Raw genomic sequence first — 22457 nt, 5'->3', positions numbered from 1 at the left:
TACCTTAGCATTCTGTTTGCATTTTTTTAACATCTTGGTTAAAAGATGTTAACTTTGTTCTCAAAGCAGTTTGGAAGGAAGGTCACTATATCCTCCATCCCTTCATGGTAAACAAATTTCCATGATTAAAAAACAAAAACAAAACACCAAAACCACAACTTTTACATGCCAGTAAAGCTTCAGTTCAGTTCAGTTGCTCAGTCTTGTCTGACTCTTCGCAACCCCATGAATCGCAGCACGCCAGGCCTCCCTGTCCATTACCAACTCCCGGAGTTCACTCCGACTCACATCCATCGAGTCAGTGATGCCATCCAGCCATCTCATCCTCTGTCGTCCCCTTCTCCTGCCCCCAATCCCTCCCAGCATCAGAGTCTTTCCCAGTGAGTCAGCTCTTCACATGAGGTGGCCAAAGTACTGGAGTTTCAGCTTCAGCATCATTCCCTCCAAAGAAATCCCAGGGCTGATCTCTTTCAGAATGGACTGGCCAAAGTACTGGAGTTTCAGCTTCAGCATCTTTCCCTCCAAAGAAATCCCAGGGCTGATCTCTTTCAGAATGGACTGGTTGGATCTCCTTGCAGTCCAAGGGACTCTCAAGAGTCTTCTCCAACACCACAGTTCAAAAGCATCCATTCTTCGTCGCTCAGCCTTCTTCACAGTCCAACTGTCACATCCATACATGACCACAGGAAAAACCATAGCCTTGACTAGACGGACCTTTGTTGGCAAAGTAATGTCTCTGCTTTTCAACATGCTATCTAGGTTGGTCATAACTTTCCTTCCAAGGAGTAAGCGTCTTTTAATTTCATGGCTGATATTTTAAATATCGAATGCACAGGACTGATACATCTGGCACTGTAGCTGACAGTATTTAGTTCAGTTCAGTCGCTCAGTCGTGTCCGACTCTTTGCAACCCCAGACAATATTTAGGTTCACTCCTTATCTTGGTATTTTCTATGGAGGTCATGTCTTAACTTGCAGGGACTTCTGTACTTCTGCTCGGTTCACTGTTTGAGGCAAGCATTTTTGTCCTTTTTTTTTTTTTTTTTTTCCCAACACTGCTAGAATGCCCATACTGCATCACATTATTAACACCTTTGGTTTTTAAAACTGCTTACTTCTGTACTTCCCTGGTGGTCCAGTGGTTAAGAACCTACCTGTCAGTGCAAGGGACACAGGTTCAATCCCTGATCTGGGAAGATCCAACATTCTGCGGAGCAACTGAGCCCATGTGCCACAGCTTCTAAGCTTGTGTTCTAGAGCCCATGCTCCGCGACAAGAGAAGCCAACCCAATGAGAAGCCCAAGCGCCGCGACTAGAGTAGCCCCCGCACACAGCAGTGAAGGCCCAGTGTGCTGCTAAATCGCTTCAGTCGTGTCCGACCCTGTGCGACCCCATAGATGGCAGCCCACCAGGCTCCCCCGTCCCTGGGATTCTCCAGGCAAGAACACTGGAGTGGGTTGCCATTTCCTTCTCCAATGCAGGAAAGTGAAAAGTGAAAGGGAAGTCGCTCAGTCGTGTCCGACTCTTAGCGACCCCATGGACTACAGCCTAACAGGCTCCTCCATCCATGGGATTCCCCAGGCAAGAGTACTGGAGTGGGGTGCCATTGCCTTGTCTGAATACCCAGTGTAGGCAAACATAAAAATAGATATATAAAATTAAAAAAGAGAACCAAACTGCTTACCTCCACTTCATTTTTAGTGATGTAATCTTCTCTCATCAGATATTAAATTCTAATATTTAGCCACTGGTACTTGACAGAGCTGGTTAGGCAGAACAAACAAATAAATAAATAACCCATCCCTGAGATAGTGGCCCCAGTGCCCTCAGGCCAGGATTAGTTGGGGTTTCTAAGACTAATTGGCAGCTTTATTTGGAAGTCAAAAGTAGAAAACATAGCCTATTTATTTCTCATTTCTTCTCCCCCTGAATATTGATACTATTCTCTTGGGTAAAGGATAAAGTCATTGCTTGTTTTTAAATCATGGAATTCTTGCTGTTTTTTTTTCATGTTTCTTTGTTTTGGTCAGGGGCAGTGATAAGCAGACACACGTTCAACTAGTGCTTAGGACCCATGTTCTTTTGTAGATTCTCTCTGAGGTTTGTGTGACCAAACTGGAAAACACTGGTCTGAATCATACTGAGTTTTTCCAGGAGTCTCTTGTGAGGTCCTCACATTCAGTAAGTACCTATTATATAGCAAGCAGTTCTCATGATCCCATTGAGTCCTCAGCACAACCTGAAGAAGTAGAGTTCCATCTTCATAAGAAAGATGTGGGCATGAAGCTTAGTGTCTGATCTGAGACTGCTAAACAAGGAAGTGGAGGAGCTAGGGCTCTGATTCCAGAATGTACTCTCTCCCCAAGCCTTCTCAGTAGCAGCACAGAATAATTTGTTAATTGATGGTAAACCTCGGTTTTATAAAGCGAAGTGTCTTAAAATACGCACTCAAATGATGGAAACTGATGGCTTTATGAGAATCCTCAGCACTGCATTGATAAATAATGACGAGGACAGAGAGGCCAGTACTGATGGCGTGCGAGGCAGGAGGTCTTCGGGGGACCAGTCCCGGATGGCCACTGAAAGGCATTTTTCTTTTTGAGCAGCGTGATACATTAACTGGAAAGAGAAATTACTGAGTAGTTAAAAACTTTATCTCAAATGATTAATTGAAAAGCCAAATTGATTAATAAAGAGACATTTTTAAAAGGATCTTAACTGTATTGAGCTTAAGTAGTAATTCTTAAAGTGTAATCAAATAGAGGACTTATCAAAGCTGTAATGAAGAAAATAGAAATCATTTGTAATTAGACAGTAATTAAAAGCAAGTACATGCCCAGTGATTTTAGAGTGCTTGAAAACAATTACTTTTCTTAAGTAGGTTAAACATCTGGGTTACAAGCTTGTTTACACTATTAATTTACTTAACAAACCTGTTCTTCAGAGATGATGTAAAAGTGAACTTTAACTTGCCCGTCTGAATTATTACAAGTACCAACTCAATGGGTCCTTTTTTTAAGAAATATTTTTTTACACTGAATTTTTAAAAGTATTTTTCTTCTTATCCTTCTTGAACAATTCAGTCCTAAAGCCTCTTAGGTAAACAGAGAAGATAGCTGACCTGGTCAGGGTGTCAGACACCAAGTAGGATGCGGAGGCCTTCACAAGCAGGGAGGGTCTGGTGTGGTGTGTTGGCCTGAAGATAGGTGAGAAGGGCATGCAGTGAGGTTGGGGTGGCAGCACTGGGAGACTGGTTAAATATACAGGGGGAGGATTGATCAGAGGGGGAGGATTGATCGGCTACAGATACATGTTAAGTATAATGGGAGATAGCAACTCTGTTGGAGAAGGGAGTTACAAATATTGAAAGGGAGAAAACTGGAATGAATCTAATGAAGTTAAGATTGGAAGTATTAATGTGAACTCATGAATTTTAAAAAATATTGATACATATAGAGAGAGAGATATTGCAGATGTAAAATTCATGCATGTATATTTATATGCATACATATGTGCCTGCGTTTCTTTGTCCATAAAGAGGGTGAGGATGCCTGGGAGCAGCAATACCTCAGAGGCAATGAATTCATCACAGGCTCATATCTTGGCTTCTTAATACGATTTTCAACTACAAGAAACCCCAGCTTCTTGGACAAATGGCTGATTACAGGATTAGAGCAGAGAAGTTTGAAATGAACCTGGAATATCTTGTGCAAAGAAGTCTTCAAGGATGCTGCAGGTATTTCAGTAGGACACGAATGCCAGTTTGAAGGAGCTCCCATTGGCCAAATGTGGGGTAAATTGATCATCAGAATTTCAGAAGTGATAGTCATTAGTTAAAACCTATTGAATAAAAGAGAGAACTGAAGGTTCTTACAATTTCGCATACTTTGCAATAAAACCTGTGTATGGACTAATGAATAAATTCAAAATGGCTTATTTAAATTATAAAGTGCCTCCCCTCAAAATACTGAAAACAAAGGGGAGAAAAGAGTAACTTTACAGTGAAGAAGCATGGCAGATATTGCCTTAACCAAGTGACCTGAGTGAACATGACCAGCAGTAGGACAAATAGAGATTGTGTCGCCTGTTAGGATGCGATATTGCATTGGTGATACTTGTGCCAAGATGGATAGCCTGAATCTAATCATGAGGAAACATTGGATAGGCCCAGTTTGAGAGACAGTCCATAAAATGAGTGGACTGTGATCATCTTTAAAAGTTCAAGGTCCATGAAAGTCAAAGCAAGGTTACGAGTTACTATTTCAAACTGAAGGAGACTAAAAAGAGCTGATTTGAATCCTTTTATTTTAAAAGATTGTTGCTGGGATAAAGCATTAATTTCCTGATTTTGATAGCTGTATTTTAGTTACATAAGAGATTTTATTTTATTAAGAAAAACACATTGAAGTATTAGAAGTGATGAAGCATGAGATTGACAACTTACTCTCAATGGTTCTGGGAGAATGAGCTCTTTGTACGATACATGCAACTTTTCTGTCCATTTGAGATTGTTTTAAAATTTTAAAAGAACTTTAAAAATAATATTCTTAGAAGTATGTAATTATATGTATTTCTCTCTTAAATTGTGAGAAGTACATAGAATTAGAAGTCCCCCATTTCTCATTTTAAACACTGCTTCTCCCCAGTCGGGCTTCCCAGGTGGTAAAGAACCTTCCTGCCAATGCATAAGACAGAGACCTGGGTTCAATCCCTGGGTCCAGAAGATCCCCTGGAGGAGGGCATGGTAACCCACTCCAGTATTCTTGCCTGGAGAATCCCATGGACAGAGGAGCCTGGCAGGCTACAGTCCATGGGGTCACAAGGAGTTGGACATGACTGAAACGACTTAGCTCCCATGTACCCACCTCCCCAATCCAATTCCCTAGAGATAGCACTGTTAACAACTAATGCATATTCTTCTAGGCATTTTATTTATGTATGAATAAATGTGTTTATCATACATAGTAGATTATATTGAATGTATATATGGTATGCTGGCCACATTGCATTCCTAGCAATCAAAAGGCATAGTCCTTGCCCCCCCCCTGTAGTAGCTATGTGGTGTTATAGATGAAGTCTTGAAAACTTTGCCTTATGAATTTTGAAAGTCAGAGAATTGCTGTTTGCTCTAGTTAAAGTAGTTTAATTTGATGTTTATATTTCTCTATACTCTGCTTCAAGCGATGCTTTAAAAACTAGAATAGGCTTTTAAAACTTACTAAATGACTCCCTCCACCCTTTTTTTTGTTTTGTTTTTCTTTTTGCCTCTGGCAGGCGTACTTGCAAATGACCAACTTTCTGTTACAAGTTTTAACAAGAATATTTTCGCTTGTCACTTTTTGCGTTTGAAAGAATCAAATAATTTATTTTTAGGGTATTATAATTGTGAATAGATTGTGATTTTCCTCTACTCCATGAAGGAATGTAAGTAAACCATTGCTCCTGATGAGTATTCATAAACTCATATAGGATGGGAGATATGCTTGAAAACTGAAACAGAAGAGAGTGTGTCTTTCAAAAGGAGACAAACCCATTTCTTAAAGATGAATCTGATTTATGTAGTGCTTCAATAGCAAATGACTTATTTCTCAGTTTGGAGATGCAGAGCCCACAGGGCCAGATAGTCACCCTGTTAGCTTTGCAAAGACCAAAATCTTTCCTCTGTGTCACTGGCCCATACAGATCTCAAGTTCTCGCAGATGTGTTAAAGGAGGCCCATATGCAGAATGCCTGCTGGAATCGGAACAGGAGTGGACTGACTGAGTAGGGGGGATAATTGCAGGGCCGGGGAACTGGGGGGAGGAGGAGGACATCCTGTCTTTCCTCACACTCTTACTGTCTTTTCTTACTAACCTCTCCTTGCCCAGGTTTTCACTGATATTTTGATCTAAAATACTTCTGAATTTAGTGAGGAGGACATCAGAGCCTATTGCCTTCGACTTTGATGAGGCCAAGGTCTGTGTTGAATGGGTTTCAGTTTTGAAGGTTCATGTTAGCTTAGCAACAGGTTCCCCAAAATGCTGACCACTGATTATCAACCTGTCTTGTTGAATGTGTTCAGTTCAGTCACTCAGTTGTGTCTGACTCTTTGCGATCCCATGGACTGCAGCACACCAGGCTTCCCTGTCCATCACCAACTCCCGGAGCATGCTCAAACTCAATGTCTATCGAGTCAGTGATGCCATCCAACCATCTAATCCTCTGTCGTCCACTTCTCCTGTCTTTTCTAATGAGTCCGTTTAGAGAGAACTGATTCATGGTGTTCACAGTGTTACTGAGCACACTTCACAGATAGTTCAAACAAAACACATTCATGGTCCTAAGCATTGGTATTTCCCAGCCCCGTGTCAAGACACTTTAGTGCATCACAAAGACCTCACATGTCACAACATGCTAAGTTTTCCCCACTGCCCAGGGTCTGACTCGCCCCCTTACTGGATTCCCATCAGCCTTGCTTCTGACTGTATGCCCCACCTTCCTCTTTCCATTGATCCATGTCCCACCACTTGCCCTTCCATAGCAGAAGTCAGCTACATGAGATTACTTTTTGCTTCTACTTTAACTTCTTCAGGTATGTTATAAGGATGCAAAAATGTAATAGAACAGACTTGGGGAAATCACCCAGTAAACTCTTTTTTTTCCTCAGTATTTTTTTTATCGAAGTACAGTTGAACTATAGTGTTGTGTTAATCTTTACTGTACAGCAGTGTGATTTGGTTATACAGGTATATAACATTCTTGTTTTCTATTCTTTTCCATTCTGGTTTATCATAGGGTATTGAATACAGTTATCTGTGCTGTAGAGTAGGATCTTGTTGTTTACCCGTTCTGTGTATAAAAGCTTACATCCGCCAGCCCCAGCCTCCCACCCCAGGCCCTCCCTCTGGGCAGGCCCCTCCCGTTTGGCCGCTGCCAGTCTGTTCTCTGTGTCCGTGATTCTGTTTCATAGATAGGTTCATTTGTTGCTGCAGGTGGCGTTATTTCGTTCCTTTTTATGGTTGAGTAATAGTCTGCTGTGGTACCACATCTCTATCCATTCATCTTTATCCATCTGTTGATGGACATTCAGGTTGTTTCCATGTCTTGACTGTTGTGAATAGTGCTGCTATGAACATAGGGGTACTTGTGTCTTTTTGAATTCTAGTCTTGTCTGGATATATGTCCAGGAGTGGGATCGCAGGATTGTACTGTTTTGAGTAACTTTCATACTGTTTTCCACAGTCCAAGAAACTCTTTAATAATTACTTTGATAAATGCCACTTATGGAAGAGCTTAAAATTACAAAAAATTCTACATTTAAGATGAAAATCTGAGAGCTTATATCCTCTTCCTTTCTTGATACAAGTCTTGAGTTCAGTCATCAGGACAGTCTCGTGCAGTTGAGGCCTTCAGCTTTTGCAGCTTTATCTTTTGTTTCCATTTCTTCAGAGCCCATTGCCATGTGCAGCTGAGAAGTACCTTCAGAAATCACTGAAAATTCTGCCCCCATCATTCTGCAGGGTGCCATGACCTAGAATCCAGAAGAGCTGTTAGTTGCAGGGTTGGAAGTCTAGTGGCCAGCCTCGACTTGGAACTGTATCTTGTCTCTTCTTCAAGTGTCTGTCTCATGTTTTCTTCCCTTCCCCACTTTTCCTTCTTGTCCTCCTTCCATCCAACTAGCATCGCCTTCTTTAGCCTTTTATTTCTCACGCCTACCAGCCCCTCAATAAATGAAAGAGAATCGAGAAAGAAAAGAGAAGACAGAAAGAGTCATTATAATGCAAAGTTTTGAGCAAAATACTTAACCCTGTATCTTTATGTTTGTCACATCTCTTTAAAGTTTTAGAGGATATAAATATTTTGTCTTTCTTATTTCCGTACAGAGCATCTGTACTCTGTTTAGACTCTGAGTTCTTTATTGTTTCATTATAAGAGAAGGCGTTATGGGGCAGGACCTTTTTCATGAGCTTGCAAATTTCAATCAATCCTGTATTTAATCATGAGTCGGAAGGTAAACTTGACATGCAGGTTCAATTCTTTTCCTCTTTGTGGGTTTGCTATGTCCAGTGTCAGGGGCCAGTCATTCCAGGTTCGCCTACCACCACTTTGGATTCCCCGGGACAAGCAGAGCTGAAGCAGTGTATCTTTTTCCTGGCTGTTGACCTGCCCTTCTGCTTCTTCTGCTACCAAGTTACTAAGTAGAGTACTTCTAGGTGTTGCAAAGCAGTTCCTGGAGCTTGGGTTTTAATGCCTGCACCATTGTTTGTAAGCAGGTTAAATCTCTGAAGGTAACATGTGTAACTGACCAGGGGGCTGCTCGGCCTCATGGATGCTCTTCTGTGAGAGTAATTGACTCTGGTAACTACCCAGCTGCCTGCGGCTATCAGGGAGCTCTGCTATATTTGTACCACCTGCTATTGTTCTCGGCAGCCATTGCTGCTGCTTTTTTTCTGTTTTTAATAAGTTGCCAGTTGTTTTTTGATACCAATAATTCACTGAAATGGGCATAGCAAAAATGTAATTGCTTTCTAATTTTTATTTTCATTTATCCAGTGAAATTATTGATATTAGGAAGACTCTTGGCAGTTGTTATTTTGAAAATATGGGTGCATTTCTGTCTTAAAAAACAGCACTGTTCAGTTTTTCCGTTCTGAAAATGGTAGACAAGCAGGTAACAGAGGGCACTTTCCCCAGCATAGGTTAATTTTGACGATGATATTAATTTCAGGTGTATCCCACAGATGTGATTTAGTAGTCTGATTAGCTGTTCCTAGCCACTCCTGAGCCACACGGAAGTGTGCTAAGCCCAGTTCTGTTGGTTGGCTTGTTCGCACAGGGGAAATTGTCAGTATTTCTTGTCTGTTTTGTTCAATGATGGTCCCAAGTGCTTGATAGAATAATGAAAAATATTTGTAGCATTATAGTAGGCAGACAAGTGTAAATAAATAGATACCATTCACAGATTATTTGTTAATATTGGGTGAGATCATGTTTTTACGCACCAGTACTGCCTAGGATTCTTTGATGTCGACTAGAGGCCAGAAGTTTACTGGTACTCTAGATATGCTGATTCTGTGACATATATATTAAGAAAGCATTTACACACAGTGTATTAACGGGATTACTAAAATTGCAAGATTAGTTGTGTTGGTTTGCCCACAGTAATGGTCACCAGCCTAGAAGCTTGAGGACCCTAGTGAGGTTCATTACTGAATCTTTATAGTGACTCATTATTGTGACAATTGACATTAAAGCATTGAGAATTTTTTTTAAAGTAATTGAATAATTATTTGAAAGTTACCATTGTTAACAAACAGAAATACTAGCTTTTGTGACATTCTCAGTTTACCAATTATCTGTTTTTAAAATATAATTATCTTAAATGGTTAGAAATGTATCCTCTATAGGATTTTCTTCTAAATCAGAAAAGTGGTTTTGAACCTATAATGGTGTCAACACTATTCTGATTTAGAGAGCTCATCAAGTGAATTTGGGCAGCCTCATGGGACTTTGATTATTAGGAAGTAATAATTCCTTTTGTATTCTGACATTAAGTTGAATTTTATTCTTCTCATCTATTACAATACATAGGGACAGTACAGTAGTATTTAAGAGATTTTGCAGTGGAACCAAATACTGGTTTCTGGTTCCAAAGTACCTCCTTGGGTCCTTGCCACTTTAAACCAGTTTCCTCAAGCGTAGGATGAGGTTAACAGACTTTACCTCAGAGGTGTGATGGTTACATATTTAGGGCAGTGTCAACACATAATGAGCACTGAAATATTAGATATTACCGTGGTTATCAAGGGGCTCCCCAGGTGGCTCAGTGGTAAAGAATCCACCTGCCAATGCAGGAGATACAGGTTCCATCCCTGGGTCGTGAAGATTCCTTGGAGTAGGAAGTGGCAACCTGCTTCAGGATTCTTGCCTGGAAAGTTCCATGGACAGAGGAGCCTGGCGGGTTACAGTTCATGCGGTCACAGAGAGTTAGACACGACTGAGTGAGCACACACACATGGTTATTAAAATGTCCGACTTTGGTATGAGATGCTCATTCAAGAAGTTACTGGGCATTAGAACCATTTTGAAAGATGAGCAGTTTCATCTCTTTTAAGTGACTCCTCGTTTGAGAATATAATCCTTGAAAGTATTACTACAATAGCAACAGAAAAGATAAGAAATTTGGAGCTAAACCTCACAAGATCTCCATGCAAGAAAATGTACATTTGTATTAGATATGAAGATGTAAATAAGCACAGAGCTCTGTCATGAGCATTGGGTGAGAAGGCTCAGTAATTTAAAGATGTCATTTCTCTGCAAATTAGCATTTAAATCCAAAGCAATTCCAATAAAAATCCCAGTAATTTTTCTAAAAGTCGATAAACCAATTTTGAAATTTATATGGAAAAAAGGACAGGAAGAAAGTGAAAGTGAAAGGTACTTAGTCGTGTCCAGGTCTTGGTGATGATGAAGTCCATGGAATTCTCCAGACCAGAATACTGGAGTGGGTAGCCTTTCTCTTCTCCAGGGGATCTTCCCAACCCAGGGATCAAACCCAGGTCTCCCGCATTGCAGGCAGATTCTTTGCCAACTGATCTATCAGGGGAGCCCCAACATGTAGAAAGACTCCCCCAATTAGATAGCAGGACTTCCGGTGAGCCTGTAGTAGTGAATGCAGCCTTGAAGAGATGCAGGGTTAGAGATGGATCAGAGTGGAAAGCCTAGACTCAGACCGCCATGCGTGTGTGGAATCTATGATAGAACTGGCCTCACCAGTCTATAATCAGTGGGGAGAGGCGACAGTTGACATGGCACATTAGCAGGAAAGGATGGACTTTTCAACAAATGGTGCTGGGACGCTCTATGTGATTATTAGTCTCCGAGGCTGCCTTAACAACATGCCACAATCTGTGTGATACATAACATCAGAAATTTATACTCCTACAGCCCTAGAAGCTAGAAACCCAAAGCCAAGGTATTGACAGGGCCAGGCTTACTCTAGGCTCTGTGTGTATGTGTTCAGTTGTACCAACAGAACTGTGGAATTCCACAGTCTCCTTTGCCCGTGGAAATTTCCATTCAAGAATATTGGGGTGGGATGCCATTTCGTACTCTAGGGAATCTTCCCAACCTAGGGATCGAATTCTCGTCTCCTGCATTGGCAGATGGATTCTTTACCACCACCACAACCACCTGGGAAGCCTGTGCTAGGCTCTGAAAAGTGAAAGTGTTAGTTGTTCAGTCGTGTCTGACTCTTTGTGACCCCATGGACTGTAGCCTGCCAGGCTCTGTCCATGGAATTTTTCAGGCAAGAATACTGGAGTGGGTTACCATGCCCTTCTCCAGAGGATCTTCCCAACCCAGAGATTGAACATGGGATCCCCTGCATTGCAGGTGGATTCTTTACCATTTGAGCCACCAAGGAAGCTGGCTCTAGGCTACCTGTAAAAGGCACTCGGGATGAGTCTTTTCTTACCTTTTCTGAGCTTCTGGTATTGCCTGGCAATCCTTGGCATTTCTTGGCTTATAGGTGCGTCATTCCCATCGCTCCGTCCACCTTCACATCACCCTCTTCCCCATGTGTGTAAGAATCAGGTCAGACACTATATACAAAAATAAATACCAAATGGATTCAGTTAAATATAAAAAGATTTGATACCTCTAGAAACAAATATTTCTGACCTTAGGACCACAGATGTTTTAATCACAATGCTAAAAGCAAAAATTATGAATGAAAAAAGTTGATACATTCATGTTAATCGTAATTAAGACCTTACATTCATCAAATGACATTATAGTGAAAGTAAGAAACAAACTAGGAGAAAATATCTTCAGCACATATGATCAGCAAAGGATTTGAGTCCAGAATACATAAAGAACTTCTACAAACCAATAAGACCTAGTAGAAAAAAAAGAATTTCACAATAGAGAAAAATGCAAATGTACCGTAGATATAGGGGAAAGTTCAACTTAGTAATCAAGGAAATGGAAGTTAAACCACAAGGTGATAAGATTTTGTACTTATCCAATTAGCAAAAATTAAGATTTTAAAACCCCAAAACTGGTGAGGATGTGGGACAATGACAGTTTTTTATATTGTCCTGGTATGAGTATAAGTTTCAGTAACTACTTTGGAAGTAGTGTAGCAGTATCCAGTGAAGTTGGAAAACCTGGACACCCTGTGAGCCCGCACTGCAGTGTGTGGACAGGAACCTCTGCCCACTGAAGAACTCTTGCATATGCTTGTATAGGAGGCATGTTGCAGCAGGATGTTTATGGCAGCATTGTGTGCAATAGTGAAAGCTGGAAAACTGAAATGTCAGAAGGGGAACAGATAATACATAAAAAAAAAAAAAACACATTGTGGTGTATTAACAGGGGAATTCTGTACAACACTTACATGAATGAACTGTAACACAGTGTAACAAATGTATTAGTGTATTTCAGGAATATAGTGTTGAATGGGAAAAGCAAGTCCCCAAAAGAATAAAGTGATACGATTCCACTTATAAAATTGACAGTGTATATAGTGCAGAGTACATCGTGAGAAACGCTGGGCTGGAGGAAGTACAAGCTGGAATCAAGATTGCTGGGAGAAATATCAATAACCTCAGATGTGCAGATGACACCACCCTTATGGCAGAAAGTGAAGAAGAACTAAAGATCCTCTTGATGAGAGTGAAAAAGTTGGCTTAAAGCTCAACATTCAGAAAACTAAGATCATGGCATCCGGTCCCATCACTTCATGGCAAATAGGGAAACAGTGGGTGAGTTTCTGGCCTCCAAAATCACTGCAGATGGTGATTGCAGCCGTGAGATTAAAAGACGCTTACTCCTCGGAAGGAAAGTTATGACCAACCTAGACAGCATATTCAAAAGCAGAGACATTACTTTGTCAACAAGGTCCATCTAGTCAAGGCTATGGTTTTTCCAGTAGTCATGTATGGATGTGAGAGTTGGACTATAAAGAAAGCTGAGCGCCGAAGAATTGATGCTTTTGAACTGTGGTGTTGGAGAAGACTCTTGAGAGTCTCTTGGACTGCAAGGAGATCCAACCAGTCCATCCTAAAGGAGATCAGTCCTGGGTGTTCATTGGAAGGACTGATGCTGAAACTGAAGATGCGAAGAGCTGACTCATTTGAAAAGACCCTGACGCTGGGAAAGATTGAGGGCAGGAGGAGAAGGGGACGACAGAGGATGAGAAGGTTGGATGGCATCACTGACTCGATGGACATGGGTTTGGGTGGACTCTGGGAGTTGGTGATGGACAGGGAGGCCTGGAGTGCTGCGATTCATGGGATTGCAAAGAATCAGACATGACTGAGCGACTGAACTGAACTGAACTGAAACTCAAATATATTTATTAGGTTATTGTTTAGGCATTATGTGGTATAGGAAGGGGGTGGTAAACATCCTCTGAGGGATAGTTACCTCTTAGGATGGGAAAAGGTGAGGTCACATAGAGTACCAGGGGCTCTAGTCTTCAGCTAAGTACTGGGTACGTAGATATTCTTTTGTGTGTACTCAATGTTTAATAATAAAAAATTTAAAAACTTTTAAAAAGTTACTCTCTGAAGTTTTCTTGTTTTTAAGAGTAGAAAAAGATGTCAAGTCTCTATCCAAAAAGTAATTCAAGCACCAAATACTTATTTTTGCACATGTTTTGAATTCTTTGTAGCTTAGAGATGCTGGAAACGGAGAAGGGAAAGGCAGGCCCAGTGATCCTTGTCTGTTTCATGTCTCTGGCAATGAGGAGGCTCCTGCCACTGCAGATGTGACATTGTGTCTCAAGACTCTGCGGAAGGGGTTTTTATGGGCATGTGAAAGCATATTCACATTTTTAACAAAGTAACAGTATGCCCATCTCCTTCATTTCATTTTTTCCTGGCATGTGAGTAACTGAGCCAGATGGAAAATGTTTCCCACATTAGGTTCTCTTTCAACATGTCAGCCATTTAATTTTATTGTCCCTAATCTCCTGTTGATAAGACTTCAGAATGTGAGTGGTTGACCAGGAGAGTCCGATTTATTCTAGTCAAGGTTGATGGCAGCCTGTTCTTGGGGCAGCCTTCCTTCGGAACATTTACTTCCCCACCAAGTTCTCCAGCACAGAAGCTTTTAAAGGGCTTGCACCTGCTGCCCCTTTCCATTCAAACCATATACTGAACAGAGAGTAAGCACAGTAAAGAAAACCAGCTTTCGTTCCTCCAGCCCCTCAGGACATGTAGTCATCTGTCTGGCAAGAAAAAACCCAGTAATAGGGAAAATTCAGTATTTAGCAAAAGAAAAAGTTTAAGAACGTGGGCTTGGCATCAGGCCTCAGGTCTGCCTCTTGTGTGTAAAAACTTTGTCATTTACTTAAAGTCTCTGAGTTTCAGTTTTCTCACATAGTTCCAATCCCATAGTTTTAAGGGTTAAAGGACTAATAGATGTTAAACACGTGGTTGTTACTGTTGTTGTTGTTCTTGGACCAGCCCTGACTTTCATACAAAAAACAGGCACAGGTTGGGTCCTTTGGTCAGACATCTCTCCTGCCTCCCGCCCCTCAGGTTTCACAGGACACGTCATCTCTCCTTGCCATTTAACTAGTTGTTTGAGCCTGGGCTGGTCACATAAAATCTTTGAAAAGGCTTCTTCGACTATAAAACAGAGATTGCAATATCTGTGTCACGTTTTTGTGGCTCAGATCAAATCAAGTGAGATGAGACAGCAGGCATGAAAATGCTGTGTCCTCTGTGAGTATGGACAGTGTGGGAACCTGTCCATCTCACCCCCACCCCCTTCCAGGCGAGCAGGTTAATGTTTGTTGAATGTACAGCGTTTTATCTTTGTAAAAGAGCTTTGAAGGTACATGGCTTGGACAGGCTTTGCTTAAAATTGATAAGGGAGTTTGTGAATCGATTTCTGCTTGCAGATTCATTAAGAACTATTTGATACTTTGGTCAAAATTATTTTCTCCCATTTTTTTATGCTGTGCTTTCTGTGGTTAAAATGAATAGGTGAGTCTAGAGTCTGACCACTTCTTAAATATTCCTCTTCATTGCAGGGAAGGCAGTGTTAGAATCTTAAATAAAGGCGAGGATAGAAACTATAATTTAACACACTCTTGGTAACGTTCTTCGATTACTCATCTTTCCTAGACCTTAAATCAATTAAATAGTAAAGAAGAGAAAGTATTGGGGTGGCCAGAAAGATCATTTGGGTTTTCCCGTAAGATGTCATGAGAAACCTGAACAACCTTCTTGGCCAAGCTAATAGTTTCTAATAAGCCCTGGTTTGCGAAGACTTCCACGGTCATTAGGTTTGTTTCTTGCCATCCTCTCTTCCCGCTCACTGGAGAGACTCATGACTCCCGGGACTCAGGCTCCTGTGCCCTGTAAAACTCCTGCTCGTCACCAGCTCCGCTGTCGCTCTGATAAGTTTCCAAGCCCTAGCTCAACATCTTTTATCTGGATGCGCCTGGGCTGCCATATCCAAAACTGGACTCCTTATCTCTTGCCTCCCCGCCCCCAGCCCAACATCCACAGTCTTCCTCCTGCGTGTTCTCTCTTGATTGATAGCCCATTCTCTACCAGTTACCCTAGTCTAGGAATCTGAAAATTTCCCTCAACCAGAGTTCCTAAACCTCAAAACTCTTTGGGTGGGGGGGCTGTCCTGTGCATTGTAGAGTGTTTAGCAGTGTTTGCGGCCTCAACTCACTCGATGCCACTAGGACCCTGGCCCCCTTAGTGGTGACAATCAAATGTGTCTCTACACACCGCCATATGTTGCCAGGGGAGCAAAATCAGCCTTGTTGGAAATGACTGTCTTGCACTTTTTTTCTTACCTCCCACTTTGAGTCAGCTACCAAACCCTGTTGATACTGTGTCCTGAGTATCTTTCTGAGACTTTTAGTTCAGGTTCTTTTTTTCTGCCTGAACTATTTCAGTCGTCCTAAGAACACCACCTGTGTTGGGCACCTTACATGCTTTACGTGGATTTACATGTAATCCTCACCGCAAAACTTGCTGTCGGTCTCTGAGTTTGCAAACAACCTAAATCTAGCTCAGACCTTTAAACCAAAAGGGGAACTTCAGGGCCTGTGTCACACGGAAGCCCAGGACTGCACCCTCCTCTGGGCTGCTGGGCTGTATTGCCTGTGCCGTGCCTCAGTGTGACAGGCTGTCCCCGCGGGGCAGCCTGAGACCCTAGCAGCTCCTCACCTGCGTGGTCCTGACCGCCCCCCACCCAGAGAGGACAGCGAAACAGGGTCACCAGAACCCCGGCAGCAGTGCGCAGAGGCCAGTTCCTCGCCTGCCATGAAACACTGTAGGGAGATGTCTCCTCTCCCCAGCCCACCTCCCCACCTGCCGCCAGCTGAGATGTAAGGAAGCTGAGGCTTTGGGAGGGGCACCCTGTTGTGGGTGGCGCTGTGTGGGGTTTGACCCCACAGCCTTACTCTCTATTGGACTGTGTGCTCTATCCTAACTCATCTATCCTTTGGTCTGTCTCTTCCCCTTTCTTCTCTTCAAAGGTTAGCTTTCTAAAACAACAATTTGGTTATTTAAAACTTCATTTACTTTGTTTAGTAGACTCCTTCAGTGGTCCCTCAACAAGTGCAAATTTAGCCTGAAAGACGAAGGCCTTTGTACTGGCCCCTGTTGACCCTAGAACTAGCTCCTGTCCTTTCCCTGGGTGCTTAAGGCCCCAGCCACCCACGGCTTTGAAGTTGCCTGCCTCTGCAGTTTCTGCAGTCTCACAGAGTAGTCAAGCTCACTGGGAAATATACAGACCTGTGTCGGAATTGTGATACCGCCCCAGTACCTGTGACCTTGAGCCCTGGCTGGACCGCCCTGCCCACCGTGTCCCCGAGCTGAGGTCTATCTGTAGGACTGTGAACGTGGCCCTTGCTGGAGAGGCCTGGGCGGCCCCTCAGCACCTCTCCTCGCTTCACCTTCCGTTCTCGGCCTCTGCACCTACTGCTGTTAGCACTTTCATTAGTATCCTTATTGCCAGCATTGGTTATTTTTTAAAAGCGCACCTTTGGGAACAGATTAGCTTGGAGTTTTTGTGGCCTTTGAGTGTGGACACAGGCCAAGCTTGTGGCCTCTGTGTACTGGGTTTCTGCATGCTTCCCGCATGTGTCAGCTTTCCTTGTAGCTGCGGCTTTGCTCCTTCCTGTGTGCCTTGCCTTTACACTGGCGTGTTTCTGATTTCTTTTTCAAGTTGTATGAAGCAGTACTGTCCAGAAGAACTTCCCGTGATGATAGAAGTGTACTTATACTTATGCTATCCATCAGGTAGCCAGGAGCCACACTTAGCTCTTGAACATTTGAGATGGGACTGAGGAACGAATTTTAAAATGGTATTTTAATTTTCGTTAATTTATTGTGGCTCGTAGCCACCATATGGGACAACTCTGGTCTTGACTTTTAGTAATTACTTAACCCTTACTATTAAATGAGACTTTACGTCTTCTCATAATTTGTAACTTCTGATCTCCTTCTGCTCTTTGTGGGAAAATTGTCATGTACTTCAGTGCCTGATGCGCCTAGAGTAGTAAATTTGCATTAAAATCGAATAAAGTACTTAATGTCTCTGAACTGTGTACCTGAAAATGGTGAATTTAATGTTATGTGTATTTTACTACCAAAAAAAAAAGATTGCCCACATGGTGAACGGTTGTAAAATCTATAGTGAAGAGCCATCAGCGAGGTTTTTGCCGAGGAGAGAGCACCCAGAGTGGCTCAGAGAAGAGTGGCGACAAGTGGCTTCCTGCCCTGGGCCTGGAGAGGCTGGTTAGCAAGTGTGTACCAGGCCTTGAAGAGCCCTGAGTGGCAGGCTAAGGAGATGAGTCCTGGTCCCGAAAGCCATGGAGGGATTGTGAGCAAGCAGATGACATGTCTGGATTTTATTTTTATAGGGATCACTCTGGCTGCTCTATGGGAAATGTTTCAGAGGGTGGCAAAACTGGACCATGGGAGACATAATCATGCCACTGACGATCACAGTGATAATAACAGCAGCTAGCATTCGACTGCAGTGATTCAGGAGGAGATGATGAGAGCCTGAGAGTGTGTGACCGGATTAGGAAAGATCTCTCATTTGAAAAACAAGATGTCCATAATTGAAGATTTCTATATCTACTTTGCATTGTAATGCTGCATAGAAAGAGCTCATCCAAACCATCTTGTTCTTTAATCACTCTTGAAAAATGGAAAAAAAAAACTCTCAATTAATATGACAAATGATAGAATAACTTATAAGGTCTTTTTCTTTCAAAATAATGTAAATAGGTGTTGGTCGGGGCAGGAGATGGCTGTGCCTGTAAAAGGGTAACCCAAGGGATTCCTGTAATGGAACTGTTCTATTATCTTGACTATAATGTGTTGATGGTGGTTCGAATTCACACATGACAGATTGCACAGAAACACACACAAATGAGTACATTATAAAGCTGATGAAATCTCAATAAGGTAGGTGGATCTTATCAATGTCAGTTTCCTGATTGTGATATTGTGCCACAGTTATGTAAGATTTACCTTTGGAGGAGACTGAGAGAAGCGTATACAGGATCTGTGTTATTTCTTACTGCATGTAAATCTCCCAATTACCTCAAAATAAAAAGTTAGACACAAAAGAACTGAAAAGGCAGATTCCTTTGAAAGCTGCTGGTTTTCTATATTTTCCTTTCATTTGGATGTTTCTTCAGTAATAATTTTCTAGAGAAGTGACTTGTTTTGATTACATTTGACACATTGCTGAAGAATGTTTAGCTGTTTTGTCAATTCTGATAGGCATTTTTTCTTTACCTTTTAACATCTTTGAAATATGGATGCATCTTACAATTCATGGAGACTTGGCATTGTCAGTTTCACCAGAGTGGTACCTACAGCATTGGTGTGTCTTACAATCACTGGTGTCCTAGGTTTGATATTTGATTCCTGAGTCATTTGGCCATGTTGGAAAAGAATAGAAGCTGGTGAAAGTTTTGCTTGACCCTTGTGTGTGTGTGTGTAATTTTTTTTTAATATTAAGATTCTGTTTCTCAGCTCCAGGCCCACTCTTTTGTATTCTGTTTTGTGATGTAAAAGCTGGGATTCTACCAGCCTCATCTGCTTGCCACCTTGGCCTTTGGGAGGCTGTGCCAACAGGAGTGTGAGAGGCTGCCTACAGGGCCAGAGGCGGAAGGAGGAACTTGCTTCTTCCTGTCTGCTTCCTCTTCCCAGGAGGCTCACTTGAGCTCTGCCCCAGCGATGGCAGCAGGGCCTTCCTGTAGCAGCAGCTGAATCCACTCTCCAGTTTTTCCAACAGTTGCAGGACCAGCTTCCTTGCACTGCCCCCCTCCCCGCCAGGCCTTGGCATGCACTCAGAGCCCCCTGCCCAGAGCCTCTTCCCTTCTTCCCCAGCCCCAGGGCCATTGCTGTCTCTGTGATACCTCTGTGATAGCGCTCACTCTCTCTCTGTTTCACTTTTCAGTGACTAGTTAATATCTCTGTACCTAGTTAATGATTCTTTTCATTAAAGCCTGTCTGTGTCCTGCGGGGACCGTGACCCATCCTGGGGAGGCCAGCAGGACGTGCGGGGCCTGTGTCCTAGCTCCTCTCGCGCACACATGCTTCCTCCCCTGTAGCCAGGGCCTGCTGTGAAACAGAAATCTGATCTCAGCAGTGGATTCCCACGCTCCCAGGGAAAAAGAAAATCGTTCACTTGGCCTACAGGTCCTGTGGACCAGCTCAGTCTCACCTCACACTCCACTTCCTCTACCATCGTGACCCGGCCACACTGGTCTTATTTCAGTTCCTCAACAGCCAGGTTTCTTCCTGCGCAGCCGTGGCTAGGGCTACGCCCTCTGCTTGGACACCTCTTTTCTCCCCAGTTTGCTCTTTCTTCCATTACTCTCAGGTTGTTTTTTTAAAATAGATGCTTCATGTTTTTTTGAGTTTTAAAAAACACTTTATTTGACTGCGCCAGATCTGAGTTCTAGCACCTGGGATCTTTAGTTGCAGCATGTGGGATCCAATTCCCTGACTGGGGATCAAACCCAGGCCCCCTGTGTTGGGAGTGCAGAGGCCTAGCCACTGGACCACCAGAGAGGCCCCTCGTCTCAGTTTAATTGTAACCTCCTAGGGAGTGTCCTCCTCCCCTGGTCTCCCCGCCCCTCGTTGGCGCCCATTCCAGGTGCACTCATGGTATCTGAGCCCCTTTCAGCGCTTATCGCAGCCTCAGTGGACGTTTATGTGTCTCTCTTAACGGTCGTGTCTTTCCCCAGCTGCACCGTTAGCGTCTCATGAAGGGCAGGACTAAGTCAGTGTTTTTTGTTTGTTTCTTTTTTATTGCTGTATCACCAGTGCCTGACACATTTATGTGCTCAAATATTTGTTGAATGAACAGGGGTATTGTAAAATAAATATTTAGTAAAAGTAGGAAGGGACCATTTGGTGATATCTTGATAGTAGATTAATTTTTATTATAAGCTAAAAAAAATTTGGGGAAGAAAGTCTCTCATGCTGTGAGTTAAAATACTTCCGTAAAAATACAGACAAGGAGCCAAACCACAAGAAAAAATCACTTATTAAACTGGAATTCTTGGTGTATTATTAGATTGCTGCCTTCTGAGATACTCAGATGAAAAGACAGTATGAAAACCTGCGTACCCCGCTGAAGCCTAGCTGTGCATTACCACCTCCTCCTCAAAAGACTGAAGTACAAGTTATCCTGCTTGCTTTCTTTGAGTTGCTGTTAGTCTCAAGTTGGAGATTCTGGCACAACATGAACCCACACTGTATGGATTTCTGCACTTCTAAAACTACTTCTCCTAATTCAGTTTGGTGCCCAGCGTTTAACCTTGCCTCCTTTCCTCTGACGTCTCAAGGTCTTGGTCACATGGGCGAAGCCTTGCCACAAGCTGGGTATGCCCTACACATACCCCTTCTGAGTCCATTACCATACTATGGAAACTCCTTCTGACATCGGAAGCACTTCCTTCACTGTTTTTTGTCTTCCATCATAGCGTTATTGGCATCAGCCTTTCAGTAACAATGAAAAGGTAGAAGCTGTTTCTTCATACCTGTCCCCCATAGTCATTCCCAGATTATTTGATTGAAATTGGATTTTACTAATTCTCTCTAAAAGCACCATAAAATATTAGGGCTGAAAGGAGCCTTTCATCATCCCGCCCAAATTCCTTCTGTCATCTGTATGACCCAGAGTTGGTGAGTGTTGGAGGCAGAGCCAGAGCTCCAGACCCCCTGCCTCATGTGTTCAGTGACAGAGCTGCAGACCTGCTGTGTGCAAGGCAGTGTCAGGAAAGAACCCACAGTGTGACTTTGTAGTTTTTTTCTAAGCCAGTCCTCTAGAATTTACACATCCAGGTTAGCATTGCTTTCAGAAAGTTGGCAGTGCAGATATTGAAAACAGTGCCTTAGCACTGGTACAGTCTGAAAGAGAAGTTCCCAAACTATTTGAGCCAAGAAAGTGTTAGTGGAATAAGCATGCATGCATGCTTGGGCTTCCCAGGTGGCTCAGTGGTAAAGAATCCACCTGCCAATGCAGGAGACACAGGTTCGGTCCTTGGGTCTGGAAGAGGCCCTGGGGAATGGCAACCCACTCCAGTACTTTTGCCTGGGAAATCCCATGGACAGAGGAACCTGGTGGGCTATAGTCCATGGGGTCACAAAAGAGTTGGATACCACTGAGCTGCTGAGCGTGCGTACAAACTATTTGAGCCAAGAAAATTGTTACTGGAATAAGCACGTAACCCTTCGAGATAACTGCTTTGAAGAAGACAAAAGTTATTTGTCACAGTAAATCCTGGTTTATGATTGTTACATTCTCTGACTTATTTCTTCATAATAGTTTATAGAGTTAGGGCTACTATTTTCAGGGCGCTTATATTCTTGGGGTTCCTCTTGTGGCTCAAACGGTAAAGAATCTGCTTGTAGTGTGGGAAACTCGGGTTTGATCCCTGGGTTGGGAAGATCCCCTGGAGAAAGGCATGGCAACCCACTCCAGTATTCTTGCCTGGAGAGTCCCATGGACAGAGGAGCCTGATGGGGGAGTGCATGGGGTCGCAAAGAGTCAGACATGACTGAGCTTCTAATACTTTCACATTATAATATTCTTAAAAACAATGACTTAACTTCATAATACTAAAAATAACTGTAAAGTCCTATAACGTGGTAGCGTATTGATGACTAGTTGATAAAGAAGACTAGGACTTCTGAGCAGGGTGGGAAAGTGCAGTCTGAATGGCTTCTGTAGGAGAGAGACTCCAGCCAGCCCAGGGATAGTTGGACATCCTCTTTTATTTCTTTGTATTCACAGTCATTTATAAAGGGCCTTTCATGTACCAGAGAAAAGACTGGAGGTGACAGTGGGTTCTGGTAACAGGAAGTGAAGGTTTGAGGAGGCATGGTAGAGGAGATGGAGAAGTAAATTGAAGCCCCTGGCAGGGCAGGCTCTAAGAGCCAGGCTCAGAAGTGGAGGTTTGATCCTGA

At 42.8% G+C, this 22457-nt stretch overlaps 1 protein-coding gene across 13 annotated transcripts in view; it reads left to right on the top strand.

Moving 5' to 3' along the window:
• Nucleotides 1-22457, top strand: part of TNRC6B (trinucleotide repeat containing adaptor 6B) — a 251648-nt gene that overhangs the window by 139694 nt on the left and 89497 nt on the right. Inside the window, exon 2 of one of the 13 annotated variants that reach the window (XM_044940837.2) lies at nt 3539-3736. The exons of the other annotated variants lie outside the window; for them this stretch is intronic. Coding sequence (XP_044796772.1) covers nt 3654-3736 — 83 coding nt within the window. The 5' untranslated portion in view covers nt 3539-3653. The remainder of the gene's footprint in view (nt 1-3538; nt 3737-22457) is intronic. 13 annotated transcript variants of the gene reach the window in all.

This window comes from Bubalus bubalis, chromosome 4, assembly GCF_019923935.1.
Source record: "Bubalus bubalis isolate 160015118507 breed Murrah chromosome 4, NDDB_SH_1, whole genome shotgun sequence".
Lineage (NCBI taxonomy): Eukaryota > Metazoa > Chordata > Mammalia > Artiodactyla > Bovidae > Bubalus > Bubalus bubalis.
This window is presented reverse-complemented; position numbering and strand designations above follow the sequence as displayed.